Source organism: Myxocyprinus asiaticus, chromosome 10 (assembly GCF_019703515.2).
Source record: "Myxocyprinus asiaticus isolate MX2 ecotype Aquarium Trade chromosome 10, UBuf_Myxa_2, whole genome shotgun sequence".
NCBI classification, from domain to species: Eukaryota; Metazoa; Chordata; class Actinopteri; order Cypriniformes; family Catostomidae; genus Myxocyprinus; species Myxocyprinus asiaticus.
In genome coordinates, this window is record NC_059353.1 from 5725788 (window position 1) to 5743009 (window position 17222).

Below are 17222 nucleotides of genomic sequence, written 5' to 3' on the forward strand. Positions count from 1 at the left end.
CTAGTTTCCTCCAGCATCTTCACAAGGTCCTTTTCTGTTGTTCTGGGATTGATTTGCATTTTTCGCACAAAACTACGTTCATCTCTAAGAGACAGAATGAGTCTCCTTCCTGAGCGGTATGATGGCTGTGTGGTCCCATGTTGTTTATGCAGTGGCGGGCCGTGAATTTACAGTCTAGGCCTTCAGTGTGATTCATGCCATTAAGAAAACACAGTTTCACAATGAATAAGACACCCTATGCCTTTGGGCATCATACATTATGTCGCAGCTAACTAGGAATACCAACTGACATTTTAAAAACACGTCCACGTACGAAAGCCAGAACTTGAAATGACACTTAATGCTCAAGCAAGCCTAATTTTAACTGCAGCATGACTGTTTTTTTAAATGAACATCTCCTGAACAGACATTCAAAAATCATAATTTTTCATATGAATCTACCAAGGAGGTCTATAATACCTGGAAAAACCTATCTAATAATATTTTATTTATTTAAATGTTCCCGATATTCAGAAGATGACATTTAAGGAAACAAAACTGCAACGCTCCTGTTAGCTTAGCAGGGGGTTGACTCTCATTAGAGATGTCTCCTAGCAACCCAACTGATAAACAATGCTGCAGCGTTAGCATTTGTGCTTCAGATGTACGATTATCAAAAGAGATTATAATGTTTTATACACCATGTTTTCTGCAGGCATTAGTTAAACAAGCTTTAAAATCATGTAATGTGGAAACGAACTCATTTATATTACTTAATAAAGTGAATGTTTATCACTTTGTATATCTCCCTGTGTCGACATGTTTGTGTGACATCATGCCCCTGCATCTCGGGGAAATCGGAGTTGAGAATTTCTGCACGAGCCTACAAGTTGTAATTCTGACTTCAAAATGCATTCCATTGCACTTTTCCTAGGATGAAGTTGTAAAATCCGAATTTCCAAGTTGAATGGAATGCAGCACTACTTTTCAAAACTTGATCTGACACTGAATGCTCAAGCAGCCTAATTTATATTTAGAAAACTCCTGATGTTGCTATAACAATGCAAAAAGCACTTAACAATTTACTTGAAGTGAGAATGAGCCCTACTTTCCTGTTTAATAAATTAAGCAATCACATGGTCATGCAGAACATCTCGTGTTTTTAAATCCATAAGGATCTCTTCTCAGCAAATAACAGCAATGACAGCCGACTCGTCAGACAGCTTGATCTTATGCTTTTCACTCTTGAATTACGTACATCACTTAAAGCGTGATTGCGTCACTCAAGGCCAGCTAGAAGGCCTCGACTGGGATATATCCTAAAGATCACACCCACTAAGAACAAATAAATCAATTTGATTGGCTGATGTATCTGACACTCTGACTTTAGTTGCTCATTCATTTGCACTATTGAGGGATTCTGTGGAAATTCTGAAGGCCTGAGGGGGTGGAGCTCAGACTCACGCGGTGCTTTGGCTAAGGAGCATGGCTTTGGGCATGCAATTTGTGAAACAGTTGTCACACTTTGCTTGTAAGCATCAAGGAATAAATTCTGACTGGATAAACTTTTAATTTTTCTCTATTTGTTTGTAGATTAATTAAGAGTGGAAAGCGATTAAAAATACATAGGCAAAAAGGTGATTGAGAATGAAAGGATGAAAAAAATATGTATTTATTTGGCATGTTAGGCCAGCAGAGAAGGCTTTGCTGGCCCTGAGAAATCGGCACTGTGTTTATACTTGCGTACTATTGTTTGTGCAGATGAACGTGGTACCTTTAGGTATTTGGAAATTGGAAACCAGACTTGTGGAGGTCCACAATTGTTTTTTCTAGTGTCTTGGCTGATTTCTTTTGATTTTCCCATGATGTCAAGCAAAGAGGCACTGAGTTTGAAGGTAGGCCTTAAAATACATCCACAGGTACATCTCCAATTCAGTACACCTCCTGTCAGAAGCTAATTGACAAATTTTCTAAAGGCTTGACATCATTTTCTGGAATTTTCCAAGCTGCTTAAAGGCACAGCTAACTTGGTGTATGTAAACTTCTGACCCACTGGAATTGTGATATAGTCAATTAAAAGTGAATCAATCTGTCTGTAAACAATTGTTGGAAAAATTACTCATGTCATGAACAAAGTAGGTGTGTTAAACAACTTGCCAAAACTATAGTTTGCTAATATGAAATCTGTGGAGTGGTTAAAAAATGAGTTTTAATAACTTCAACCTAAGTATATGTAAACTTCTGACTTCAACTGTATCTTAGAAACTGCTTGTTTAGATGTTGGGCCCCTCCTGTCATTTGCTTGTTACTGAATGATGATCTATCTAATCACCAAGCGCAATGAACAGATAGAAATCACATCCTAAAAGTCATGAAAATATATCTCATTGCTGTTGAAACAAAGTGTTGGACCTAAAAAAAAAAAAAAAAAAAAAAAAGGTAATTTAAACACAACTTTTAATAGTTTAAACAACTTAAATAATTCTGAGTCCAATATGCATTAATGTATATAGGCTACAGGTGTTAAGAACTCAAAAGACATGACACATAACCTTGTGACTGAAGTGCAGACAGCCTCATCAAAGTGCTCTCATCCAGAAACACTGAAAGGTCAGCACTCTCGCACTATCAGAAGAGCAGTGATCCATAAACCTGCTCAATCCCTCTCAGTCTAGTTAGAATGATGGCTCATGGTTGACCAAACAAGATGGTGAGTGGCCAATAAAGTCACGAACCTTTCTGAGATTGTTGATAAAACAATACCAGGATAAACCAGCAGAGGGAGCAGCACAAAAATCACTCAACTCAGCATAACTTTCACTTATTAGACTGGGTTTACTTACATCAAAGATGCCATGTTACAACCATGACATCTGGTCTCAGGGTTGTGGACAATACCGCTTCTGGGAACTGGAGTTTTTTTTACCCAGGTCGATCCTCATCTCCCACCCCTGGGTTGACTGCAAAAGGTTTTGTTTGGCTTCACCTTGAGCAACCGGCCTCTGCCACTCTTTGATAAAGGTGATGGTGTTCAGCAGTGGTTTTGTTTTGGCTGGATGCCTCTTTCTCCTTTCCTGTTCTAGGATATCTGTGAGTGTTTTCAACACCCTATCATGACGCCATTGGCATCTCCTTTGGGTCAAAGCAGTTTTGCACCCTGAAAAGATGTGTGCAATGGTTCCTTTCCTTGTAAGAAGGCAATGCGAAATGGCTCCAGCCTCCACAGCTAAGCCCATGTGATGGATCTCTTACGGAGCTCCTACCTTGTCCAGGTGCCTTGAGTTCCGAGCTCTATGGATTTAGCTCTTCTCCATTCTTCCTCAAGGCTTCGAACTTCATACTGGATCATGGTACTCAGTGATCACTGAGTGATTTACCACTCAGTAAATCACTCAACTAAGTAGAAATTTGACTCAGTCAACTCAGTAACTCACTCGACTCAGTAAATCACTAGAGTAAGCAGAACATGGACTCACTCGATTCAGTATATCTCTTGAGTGAGTAGTACTTCGACTCAATTGACTAAGGATTTACTCAACTAAGTAGAACTTTGACTCAGTAAATCACTCGGCTAAGCAGAATGTTGATGCAGTGAACTCAGTAAATCACTCAAATAAACAGAACTTTGACTCACTCGACTCAGTAAATCTCTTGACGAAGTAGAACTTTGACTCATTGGACTCAGAAAATCACTCGACTAAGCAGAACCTAAACTCACTTGACTCAGTAAATCAATCAACTAAGCAGAACATTGACTAATACAACTAAGTAAATCACTCGACTAAGCAGAACTTTGACTCGACTCAGTAAATCTCTCAACTAAGCAGAACTTTGACTCACTCGACTCAGAACTTTAACTTTTTCGACTAAGTAAATCACTCGACTAAGCAGAACTCTGAATTACTCGACTCGGTAAATCACTCAACTAAGCAGAACTTTGACTCACTCGACTCGACTCAGAACTCTGACTCAATCAACTAAGTAAATCACTTGACTAAGCAGAACACTGACTGACTCGACTCAGTAAATCACTCGACTCAGTAAATCACTCGACTAAGTAGAACTTTGACTTACTCAGCTCAGTAAATCTCTCAACTAAGCAGAACTTTGACTCACTCGACTAAACTCACTGGACTCAGTAAATCAATCGACAAAGTAGAACTTTGACTCACTCGACTCGACTCACTCGAGTAAGTAGAAATTTGACTTACTTGTCTCAGTAAGAGTGAGGTGGGTGACATGTTGAAACCATAATCAACAAACCATTAAAAGCCTAGTGGGAAATACATAAACAACAGATAAACATTTGTCTAAAACCTTTAAAGCTCCAATTATTACAGAATAACTACGCTTAGGTGATTTATGGCTAAAATATAGTGTCTATTGAAGGCACAGGCATGAATGTAACAATAAAATGCGGAGTTGAATTTTTCTTGTGCATCTCCACAAGATGGCAGAGTCTACAAAGCAAAAGGTCATGCTTTAAAAACACTTTGAGAGGAGGAAAGAAAAAACATTGAAATTCATTAAATGACAAAATCCACAGAATGATTTTGAGGACTTAAAGAGCTATTAAAAGTTTTATTACAACATTTGAATTTATTTTACTTTATACATAACTTTCACAAGTTACAAGTTGACCGCCAACACAACAATAATCACATCCTTTTTCGAAGTAGACCCAGAGTTAATAAAAAAAAAAAAAAGCCATTTCCTGGCTGAGAAACCCAAGAGATGTTCATTTGCAATAACCCAAAACAGACATGGTTGAAACATTGGTCAAATTCTCAGTTTCTCAGAATTCAGTCATGCAGATAAGAACATAACAACTCTCATACAAATTACCTCTCAGAACAAAAATCAAGTTTTAAACAGCTGATCATTAAAGCAGGAAAAATGCAGCAAAGCCTTGTAGCACTACACAGTAGTAAGCAAATACAGTTTAAAGAGAAAAGGATGCAAAATGGTAATTTAAGACCGATTCTTACTTGGTAACTGTCACTAAGCATAGTCTAAGTTAATACTTTAACTTAAAAAAACATCCTAAAGTCTCAGTGTGTTTTATTTGTTTGTTTCTTTTAAAAAGCAGCTCCAGTTAAAGTTCAAATTTGTAAGAATTTTATTCAAAGACAGAATTGCTTCCACAGATCAGGCAGAGAAAGCCTCAAAGGCTTGTTCAGGTGATTATTATATTTTACTTATTTTAAAATGGTTGTCCTTTTGATCCTAAGACAAACACATAGTACCAGTAGAGATCACATACAATGATTTCATCAGTAATGGCATTTACAATGCTTCCTTAAATACACTGTAATTAGAAAGACAACCAGTGAATGAACTAAAGAGTTTTTTCTTTGTTTCTAAGAATCAAACACCACAAATACAAAGTCAGCCACTTTGTTCTCACGCAGAAAATAAAATCACTTATTTTAAAAGGCATAAAGCTCTTTTATCAAAATAATTAAGTTAATGAAAACCTTCAAAATCAGGATCTATTTTACTGATTTCAGCTAAAATGAAACTGTAATTGAAACTAATCAAATAATGGCATATAGAGAGAGCATTTGAAAGTCTGCATGGTGAATAATGCACTCTTACAATCAATGCCAAAGGACCAATCGCTCCGCTCAAGATATTTTTGATGTAACGACTTTCCCAAAGACTTCTTTTAACAGGCCAAGAATCATAAAAAACATTCACACACCAGCACATCACTATTTCAAGAAATTCAAGAAGATGATCAGTATAAGATTTGTAACAAGACAGTTTTAAAGCAACTCTTAGCAGCTGCTGGAACTGCTCGTCAACACGCACTTCAAAATAATAATTATTATAAATAAAAAACACCATTTCACTCTCCTCATGTGCAAAATATAAAAGGCAAAGAAATTAAAGTGGCCATGTCTTTCATCTTTAAGCCTCTGACAGTGCTTCAATAAGTCCTCTTCCTATTACTATGAATCCAGGTACATTTTGGCTGTAGGGATTCATGTGATTCAACGGTTCTTGATCCTTCCTACACAGTGCCCTGCATTTCATATCAACTCAATAAATACACCACATATTGAAAAAAAAAAAAAAAACAATCAATCAGTAAAATCTTTGCATGATCGCCCAAGTGCCTTCCTCAACTACTGAACTCACTCTTAGTAAAAATGCATTGGATTGAAAATAGCTCATATGAAATCGGAGGGGGAAACAGACAGGAATATTCTCCATGGAGCATTTCCTCTCCCCCTCATTTCAACATGGCTGCCAGAAATCAAAGTGACCATTAAGAGGTCTGATCAGCTTCCTGAAGACTGGGCGTGAGTGGCAGAAGCCCCGCCCACTTGTGACGACTCCTCTTCAGTGCCCTGGTTTGTGGCGGGCCCCTGAGCGGGGCCGGATGTGAGAGCCGCTGTGATTGCTGTGGATGAGCTGACTCCGTTGGATGTGCTGATAGAGCTGTGCTGGATGGCCTCGTTCTGTGGGCTGCTGGGAACGGACATCTCTCCACAGCTGTCCTCCTTATCTAACTCTGAAATATGAAGACACAGACACCATCACTAACCTTTCACACAGTTGCAGGCTTAAAGCAGTTTCTAAAAATCACTTTGTATTCTAAGTAGTGCTGTCTAATACTCAGAAAACAACGGCCTGTACGCTTGGCGCTGGTGCTTGTGAATAAAACAATTATTAGCACTTAATTTTAGCGTTAATTCTAAAATGTGTTAATTCAGTGTGATTAATTATATAATAAAGTGTAAAAAAATGAACGCACTTAATAATGCCCCCAGAACATTATAAGACATTTTTCTACCATCAGAGAAATTCAAGCTTGAAGTACCACCTTCATGTTTTTACAAGTCTCAGACAGCAGGGGGCAGTAAGCGCAACTCCAGCTTTAAAGTTAATACACTGCACTTACCCGACAGAAGACAGCACAAGATGAGGACACGTTTTTAACTATGTTAACACAAGTTTCAAACTATGTTTAACTTGACACAGCATCCCTAAAACACTGTTTATTAAACGACATTGGCCTATCATAGATGAATGTTCCAATTATATGGAAATAAACAACATATTGCCTTCTAAAGCCACTTTTTGTATTGTCAAATCAATGCTTTACTCGTCTGCCACAATAATGTAATTTATTTTAATTATCGGAATAATTAAAATTCTATATTAATTTAAAATAGGGCTGTCGATTTAGTGGGTTAATTCAGCGCAATGAATTATATAAAAAATAACACATAAAAAAAAATTAAAAAAACTCCAGCTGTATAGGCAGCACGCAGCTTATACAGAGAACAAACCACACAGACCGACAGCACAACACGAGTACGGACGCACTCTTACGTTTAAACAGCTTGATGGAGCGCAATTCCGAATGGAGGGATCTCAAGATGTGTTTCAAGTTTCAAACTACATAAAACTTGACACAGTGACCTAAAAACGGTATGTTTATGACCCCACGCATCAGAGATGCTCCAAAAGGTGTGCATTATCGAGTCCTTATAATAAATCTATTTCGGACAGATTGACGAATTCAATTGCAAAATGGATAGCTGTGAACAGTAGGCTAATGATTGGCTTATGTTCAATAATATTGAAATAAACAATATATTGGATTCTAAAGCCACTTTTTGTATTGACTTTTTGATAACACTTTACAATAAGGTTAATAGTATATTTTTTATAGCATTTATTAATCTTTGTTATGTTATTTAGTAAAAATACAATGTTCATTGTTAGTTCATAGTGCATTAACTAATGTTAACTAATACAATAGCAATGCAGATAGACTCACTGTACATGTTCTTTGTTGCAATGCTTCTCAAAGGTGGAAATGACAATTATCGCATACAATCTGTTATTGTAATTTTTAATCACAAATGCAAGCAAAACTGTCGCACTGCACAGCCCTGATGGGTCAATTCAGAATTATGTTATTATTTATTAAATAAATAAGTGGTTCTATATGCGCAGTGGAATGGAACAAAGAACATCAAGATAAATTTTTAAGCTCAAGTGCCACTAGCATAATATATGAATATGGTATATTGGTGGGTAGGAGACATAATAACAATATGTTTTTTTTTGTTTTTTTGTGTGGATTCTTTATACAGAATTTGGCACTGAGCCACCTTAACTCGTCAAACATTTGCCCTGACAATGTAGCTAGAAAACTTTAGATGAATCAGGAATTGTTTTGAAAAGTCGAATCGTGAGGCGTTTACCCTACTGCCCACATAATGTTGCATCATGTGAATTGCCGTAATCATTGGGGGTGCTTTGAAAGGGTAACAGCAAACAGGGTCAGAGTTGAAATTATTTGAACTTTCCCTGCATCCAAATATGCATCCTTCTCTACTATAAAGCATGCCAAAATCAGTATGTCAAATGAGTAGTATGTCCGAATCCTCAGTACTTATAAACAGTGGCTAAATTTTACTTATTTAACAAAAGCAGAGAACATTATTTTCGCATTTACCTTTATATTAGTCACATGGGACAATGCCCATGTTCCCATACGAAGAATGTTGGGAAACGTGTTCTAACTACTCACCTGCATAGCTATAGAACATACTTTATTAGTGGCCAAGAAATGCTGTACATGCTCTGAAAGTACGCAAATTTGAACGCAGTATCAGATTGTCATGTTACAACACTTAAACTTTGTCCAACACCTGGGTAGCAGCTTGACAGAGTTGGGGAACACTGACAGAGTCATATTCAAGGGCCTTTAGAGAATGTGTGGTTCTGACCCAGTAAACATTTAAACTTCTTTTGCAGAGGCTAAACTGATGCTGTGATTGAGATTAAAGGGTTTCCCAGTCTAATGCTTTGTCTTTTATTAATCCCTGTGCTTGCTTTGTAACCTTTAATTAAAGTTACAATGTCATTTTAAACCAACATTATCAGGGTGTATTAGAAGCTGTAGTGTGCGGCCAGACTCTCGCACCCCTCCCTACCATCCCCTTCCATTCCTGCCAACTACTGCAGCGACAGATAATTACTGCACCTGATTTTAATGATACACACACAGGAGAGCGGCAGAGATGCGCGGTCCAAATGCCACCAGCTGTTCTGCAGTTGCATTGAATTAATTGGTTCCTGATGAGGAAGGGAACGAAAAAAGCCCTGCTCTCACTCTGACTCGAACAGAAATGCAGACTACCATGATAATTAATATAGCTAATGAAGCAAGCACTGCTGAAATGGCACTTGGTAATTAATGCAGGGGTATTTGATTGTGTGCACGATTCTGATCCGATGTGTAGCATCTGAATTGACTGGGCTCTGATCAGGTGATTTGCTACACGTGTATGCCACGGGGTTGTAAATACCCTCGCTGGCTCTGCGCACATAAGGTTGAACTCGGCATAAATCGGAGCCGTGTTTTCTCTTCTCTCGACTCTGTTTTCAGGCGTCTGTAATTACTCCTAATGGTATTAAGCAGGAAAGAGGGTGATATATTACCATACACAGCGTTGCATGCTCCCAAGACAGCTCTCCACTCACCTCCTCTCGGATCATCTCCGTTGTGAGCAGATGGGGTTGTGCAATGCCAAACGAAGGCATGGCCCGCTCTGTTTGTAGGGCAGCCTGGGTAATTTTTCCCCACCTGCTACCAGGGTAGCGCTGCCCGAGAGATTAAAGCCAGAAACAGAAACATACTTTACACAAGCGCAAGCGCAGACGAGAATGCTTGACCATCGCATTGGAAGTGCAGTCCTGTTACTTTGCATGCATTCGTGTTGCTCTGGTGGTAACAAACCTCAGTACTCAAGGGGGCGATAGAGTTACCTTCAGAAGTTTGTGCCATTAAACTGGATGTTTTATTAGCTAACTATAAAACATGTCGACTGAAAGACAAGAAACATACTTAACACAAGTATGTGTAGGCTGATGCGAGGGCTTGGCCATCGCGGTCCGGTTGAACGTTTGTTCTTGCCTTACTGTGAAGGTACCAAACCTCAGTACTCAAGGGGGCAATAGAGTTACCTTCAGAAGTCTGTGCCATTAAACTGCATGTGTTATTGTTCAGGTACAGTAGCTAGCTATAAACTTGTTGACTGAAAGACAAGAAACATATGTAACGCAACTACATGTAGGTTGATGCGAGGGCTTCGCCAATGTGGTCCGGTCGAAAGTTCATTCTTGCCTCACTGTGGTGGTAACAAACCTCAGTACTCAAGGGGGTGATATGGTAACTTCTAAAAGTCTGTGCCATTAAACTGGATGTGTTATTGTTCAGGTAGCTAACTGTAAACATGTCGAATAAGCCCAGAAACCTACTTAATGCAAGCCAATGTCAGCACATGGCCATCGCATAGTGAACAAATCCTGTTGAACAAATTTAACATTCGTTCTTGTGTTACTGTGGCGGTAACCAACCATTATTACTCAAGGGGTCGACAGAGTTACCTTCAGAAGTCTGTGCCATTTAACTGGATATGTTAATGTTCAGGTACTGTAGCTAGCTATTAACTTGTCGACTGTAGGGTAAGAAACACACTTTAATTAAGTACGTTTTTGCACATGTGAGCACTTGGCCAACGCACTGCCAACGCATCATGTTTCGGACGAACATGCTTAACGTGCATGCTTGCCTTACTGTGGCAGTAACAAACCTCAGTACTCAAGGGGGCGAAAGAGTTACCTTTAAAAGTCTGTGCCATTTATTGTTCAGGTAGCTAACTATAAACATTTTGACTGTAAGGCCAGAAACATCCTTTACACACAAGTACGTGTATGCCAATACCAGGGCTTGGCCAATGTGCAGTCCGGTTGAAAGTTCCTTCTTGCGATACTGTGGTGGTAATAAACCTCAGTACTCAAGGGAGCGATAGAGTTACCTTTAAAAGTCTGTGCCATTTAACTGGATGTGTTCATATTCAAGTAGGTTGCTATACATATATTGACTTTACTTTCTCAGCTACATTCTCTTCAAACTGTTGCTGTGCCATGACATTAGTTGACTTGGAAGTGGACAGTTCACACTAATATCGACTATAGCACCCCTCACAGCAACTTTGAGAATCCAATGCATTCTTGCATTGTGAATTCTGTTGTGAATAGCGGTCCAAGACATTTTGGAACACAACAACGCATGAAACCAAGCTTGCATAGCTAAAAGTATCATCGCTTATGTTCTTGTATGAAGTATGTTTCAGCCTTAACTAACTGTTGCATAACTGTAAAAGTAGTTGACAGTTTGTGTTAATGCCCTATAGCAGACTTGCAGGGAATGCTGAGAATGTAACATGCACTTGTGTTATGAATTGTGGTCTGAACCATTTCAGAATGTAACAATGTACAAAAAACAATTTAGCGTACCTCAAGCATTTGCGTTCATGTACTTGTGTAGAGCATATTTCAGGTCTTAAGGCACCTACACACTAGAAAAAGCAAAGAGTGACAGAAATGAATGTGTAAGGTCCATTTTCAGGGTGTGAAAAGAGCCGGGTCAGTCTGAAATTAAGTGGGAATACAGTGAATTGGATTCACAAGAGCACAACTGAATCCTCCAAATAAGATTCTCATTGGTCAATGGATGCCTATGTTGGAGTTTGTTGCAGAAAAAGTTACAATTTTCTCAACTAGGGCTGGGTACTGATACAGATTTCGCGATTTGATTCCGATTCACAAGCTCTTGATTTGATTTCGATTTGATTTGCATGGGTTTATTTCAGAATGCCCATTCTGCATTAACATTTTAGAAATTCTATTCTTCTATTGCTACGTTTATTGTTTACATGCATAATTTGGACCATTTATAAGTCTTTATATTGATTTGTAGAACATGTGCCAATAAAAGGCACTGTCTCTATAGAATACAGGTAGTTCAATAAAGAGCGTGTTTTGGTTGACCCTATATTAATGAGCGAGCGGAATCAAATGACTTCTTTGTTATGTGTGATTAGAATCAAATGTTTCTTTTTTGTCATTTTTGATCGACTACTGCCTGTAAAGAACAGAAAGGATATTAAAAGAAACAATATTCAATGACAAATGGATTGTGTGGATCTCATCTTTGGACACACATTACATGGAGTGACGGAACCAAACCTTTACTCTCAACATGCTGTGAAAGGATCTCTGTGTTGAACTTCTTCACCACTATACTACTCAATCACTGGTGAGTGAAATCTGAAACTTTCTAAGCCAATTTTTAGCCACATAGCGCAATATATTGTCAAATATGTAAGTGAATGTAGAGGGCTGTCACAGAGTAAAAGATTGTTCTTGGGATTTAAGAATCGATATCAAGATTGCGATGCATCTGAAAATTGATATTTTTGCCCAGTACTATTCTCAACTTTTGGTTACATGACAGAGCATTGCGTGCAGCATCCAGACAACAGCACAATCTGGACTGGAGGAAACAAGACTGGGGCATTCAGGTGACCGAATGCAAGCACTGACCCATCCACTCAGACTGCACTTCTTCACCATATTAAGACCATTCTCTGACAGATGATAACCATCTGCTGCTCACTATCCTGCGATGAATGTGGCACAAACCTGTGTTGTTTACAAATCTGGCAAAGACGGAACACTGCTCTTCTTTGGGTCTCATTTGCACAGGTGACTAATATATGACCCCTCACGGTGCTCGGTGACACTGGCAGCATAAATAGCATTGAGGAATGGTCTCGATCATTTCCATACTCTTCCTCGCAAAGACCAACTAGAAGCCTGCAAATGAACCCGCTCCCTGACAACCCAATCTCACCCGGCAACCATCCTACCCTAAATATGCATGAGACCTGTCAGTAAAGCTGCTTAACAATGCGGTCGTATAATGAACTCTATGACTGCAGTGCCGCATCTGAGTTGCGAAACTGCACTTCTGTCAGGCTCGCGGCTATAATGCACTCATTTTGGAGGCAGTCATTGTCAACACAAGTCAGCGCTGTGTTACGGAGTGAGCCAAATGCAAACACACACACACACAGGTTACGTTGTGAAATCAAAGTATTGAAAGTTATCTGCAAAAATTGCTTACACACTAGCAGAGCAGCATTGGCAGCCGTTAAATTTTAGTGTCTGCTGAAGCCTGTGGAAGTGCTGCCGGCAGAAGCATACAGATGCAATCACTCCCACAACCGTTTCTCCGGCCCAGTGACAACAGCTAATTGATATGAAGTGGCTACATATGGCAGACGAGCTGCAGATTTCACAAGGTGTCATTAAAGCATAACGGCCAAAAACGCGCTTGTAACAGAAACAACCCTCGGTTTCTGAATGCCTCTTTATCACTCATCTTAAAGAGGACAGCGCAACATACAGCAGGGATCATTTTGGTAGCTAACATCACTGTTGTGCAAATATATGAGTCCTTGGTTGTTCTACAGTAATAATAGGATGAGATGAATCTGTGTTATTTCACACTCAGGGCTGGTTCATATTCCACTCTTCATATTTCATCAAATGTCCCACAGAACACTCATTAGTATTAACGCTCATCTGTTATAGTAGGAAAAAGAAATGAAAAAAGAAAAGTTTACAACCCATTAAGCAGGCCTGACAGTCCAGAGATTTTCTCTCATTTTCACAGAAATACAGACAGTCAGTTCATAGATATGGATATGGTCTCGAACTCTGAGCTAAATTTAACGAAATATGAATATAAAGAAGTCTGCCAACTGCCACTCTGGCCTTAGAGATTACTTCAAAGACAGCACTGAATGACATCCACAATGCTAACCCAGTAATAAATAATATTCAGTAGGGAATAATATAGGATGAGGTTTCATCCATTAAGATTTGAGGCTATGTTAGGTTATATTAAGAGTTGTGCTTGCTAAAGCAACTATTACTATTTCTCATATTTAGGGTTTTAGATGCTACAGACACAACAAATACCACAAGAAATGTAAGCGTTTCCAAGCAATGAAACTTAAAATGTTCACCTGGCAGATGATAAAAGGGTATAAAAAATAAATAAAAACATGCATACTTACATTGAAGGAGAAACTTGAGCCATATCTAGGTATTATATGGGTGTAGGGCTCGGTATTGATACAGATTTCCTGATTCGATTCCGATTTACAAGCTCTCTATTTGATTTTGGTTCGATATTGATTCATATGGGTATATTTCAATTTTAATGTCCCTTTTGCTTACATATGAAAAAAATTAGCTCCCAGCTAATGCTGTGAATAATACAGGGGACCTTCTAACTAGGCACATTATGGTTTTTCATTATTTTGGTCATATTTTGGCTTTTTCAAAAAATTATCAAATCCATGTATTTAATGATAAATAAGATCATATATTTCATATTTTATTTGCATAATTTTTTTGGAATTAAATGCATAATTTGTACTATTTACAGGCATTTCTATTGATTTGAAACATTTGCACATTTTAATCCCCCAATTCTCAATAACGCAATGGGAAAAAGTATTTTTTTTTTTTGAAAAATGAAATTTAAAAAAAGAATGGCATATTATGTAAAGTCTTTAAACATCGAAGTAGTACTCTCTTGGTACTGCCATTTGATTTTGCTGATGTAATACATAAAAAAGACTGTTACAGTATTGAGAATAATCACTGAAAACCAGGGGAATAGTAAAGTAAATAGTAAAGTATCCTAAAAATAATGTCACAATACAAAAAATCTTAAAGGTTGTAGGCTTCATTTTCCTTATTATTTCAAAATATAATTTCATATGTTTTTGTGATTAAACATGACCATGGCATTATCTTGACAGGTTTTGTAAAATCACTTTCGAATAAAGAGGGTCGGCTCTTTTGACTTTGTAACAACCACAGAACAATCTAGTAACCAGTCACCATGTGAAACATCCTAGCAACTGCATAGCAACACCCTGACAACCACCCAACAACACCACTAAAAATTTATTTGGTTAGTATTATTTTTTCCCTACCTACAGTATGCAGTCTTTGTAACATCAGCATAAACGTTGTTTGAGAGGTGGAAAATACTCTAAGTTTGATCAATTAGAGTGTGCCAATTTTAATTTCATGTTCTCTTTTATAAAAAGTACTTTTAGGCCTTTCCATATGTGCACCCTAAAGTGCACACAATGAGGTCTGATAATAGCGTTGAGTGCAACGGTCTAATGTGTTATATTATGTCTATTGGCGTTTTGGCTGGTAAAAGTGAATCTGCTCTGGTCTGATGGTGCAGTACTCACGGTGGTATCCCGATTTCTTCTGCAGTAGCGTCACAGGACAGTCCTTATGAGCCAGTAAAAGCTGTTTCAGCTGGGCCACCTCACTACGCAGAATAGTCACCTCATTCTGCACACAAAGACAATGGAGAGAAAGAAACAATCATGTTAACTGACAAGATGGCCAGATTAGTGAAGAATCAAAAAGATTGTCTACCCTTCTTCATTTGTGCTTTTTTGGGACACAATTATAGCTGCCTAATGACAGAGTCCCAGGAGAGAGAAACAGAGAGAGAGAGCTCCCCTCTGTCAGCAAAACATTGTCACCCATTCTGGTGAGATTTACTCTCGGCTGCCGTTAGAGCTCCCATGGGGCCATGCTGTTCTGCATGCACTAAAGACAGACTGTTTAACAGTCAAGGTGACTTTATCAGGATTTACAGTGAGCTGAACTGGTGCGAGAGAAGGGCACGACACTCAGCCGCAGATTTAAACCGTTCCTCAGAAACACGGGCCACATTTAATCTAGCAGTCTAAAAGCGTGCCAGTTTATTTCATTCCATCTGTTTTATCTTGGCAGCATTGGTATGGTGGGCAGAAGAGAAGCAGATTTCAACACAGCTGCTTCAACACAGCAAGTCTATGTCGACAAAATGTATACTACACTATGCCATCTTCCATTACGACCACAAAAGTGGCCTCTCTCCCTCTTACTCGCTCTTTTCTAGTTCTTAGTTATTCCACATCACATTAAAATACACTGGGTCCCTCAGATTCAAGTATTCGGTCAGTTAGTGTGTGTCTGTAACTCAGCTAATCAGTGTCTGGCAGTATTTAGATAAAAGTAGTAATGCTACTAAATTAATTACATTTATCAGTAGCATGACAGTAGCTATTTTCACAATAGTATAGCTTTTCCAATAACGAGCTACATTTTCAAACGAGTAGCACTGTAGCGTCACAAAACGCTACAATTATCACAATGGAGCCAAGGGCATAATCAAACACACAGTCCTCTCATGTAGCACTGGCAAAATCATTTAAAAGTGAATTGTTCTTTTGGACAGTTCATGTAAATGAGCCGGTTAAAATAAACAGTTCCCTTATATTTAGTGTTGGGAACACAGATTTATTTTAGTGAGTCGGTTCTTTTGGATGATTCATGTAAATGAACATGTTCACATAAACGATTCGCTGATTCAGCCTAAAAGGGCCTTCTTTTCAGAAGTGAAATATTTAGTTTATTGCTGCTGTTTATCACTATATATCGATTCAATTATATAAAATAGGGTGTTTTCTCGTTTATTTGAGTATATTAAGTATACATTTATGTTTAAAGTTGTCACCCTATATGGGTAACCCTTATGAAAATTAACCATGGTTTTATTGTTGTAATATATTAGTCACCATGACTGTAGTAACCATGGATTTGATACAATTAACCATGGTTTTACTACAGTAATAATGTTGTATCCACATAGCCACCATGGTTATACTGTACTATTGTAGTAACCACGATTCATTTTCTGGTTACTATGGTTTTTTCTGCAAATACCATGTTTAAACTATGGTTATTATAGTAAAACCATGGTTAATTTTCGTAAAACTTTTTGGTGATATTGTACTAAATAAATGTCATCCTACTGTTATATATCTAAAAATATTTTCTTCTTTAAATGGCTTAAATGTAGTGTTTTTAAAGATTTCCTGTTTCAGTGGCATACCCCAGATTAAAGGCTTATAACAAAAAACTTTTCACATTTTTAATGATATAGATTATGAATAACGAATAAATTCTGAGACTCTCAGCCTAAGAAGCTGCTGAAAAATCACAAATAACTTGAGCCAAAAATGAATTTTTTTACTTATTCTTCTGATTTAACAATATATATCTCAGTGTAAATAAGGTAGCTCTGAAAAACTGCATTTGTTTTGTTCCCAATCATGTCACCTGTAACTGAGTAACATTTTGTGTTGATAAGACAAAGCAATCAAAAGATTAACATTACAAAAAATATTTATCCTAGTGTCCAAAAATGACTCTAAACAAATAAAGCATAATAACTGTACATAAGAACTAATACACAACAATGACTAAAGGTATGCTCT

At 38.0% G+C, this 17222-nt stretch overlaps 1 protein-coding gene across 3 annotated transcripts in view; it reads right to left on the bottom strand.

Annotated features, from left to right (window-relative positions):
* Nucleotides 1–4540: 4540 nt before the first annotated feature.
* Nucleotides 4541–17222, bottom strand: part of LOC127447418 (cyclic AMP-dependent transcription factor ATF-2-like) — a 45605-nt gene continuing 32923 nt past the window's right edge. For all 3 annotated transcript variants that reach the window (XM_051709296.1, XM_051709294.1, XM_051709295.1), the window contains exons 11-12: nt 15138–15243; nt 4541–6499 (exon numbers count right to left, since the gene is read on the bottom strand). In XM_051709296.1, coding sequence (XP_051565256.1) covers nt 6267–6499; nt 15138–15243 — 339 coding nt within the window. In that variant the 3' untranslated portion in view covers nt 4541–6266. The remainder of the gene's footprint in view (nt 6500–15137; nt 15244–17222) is intronic.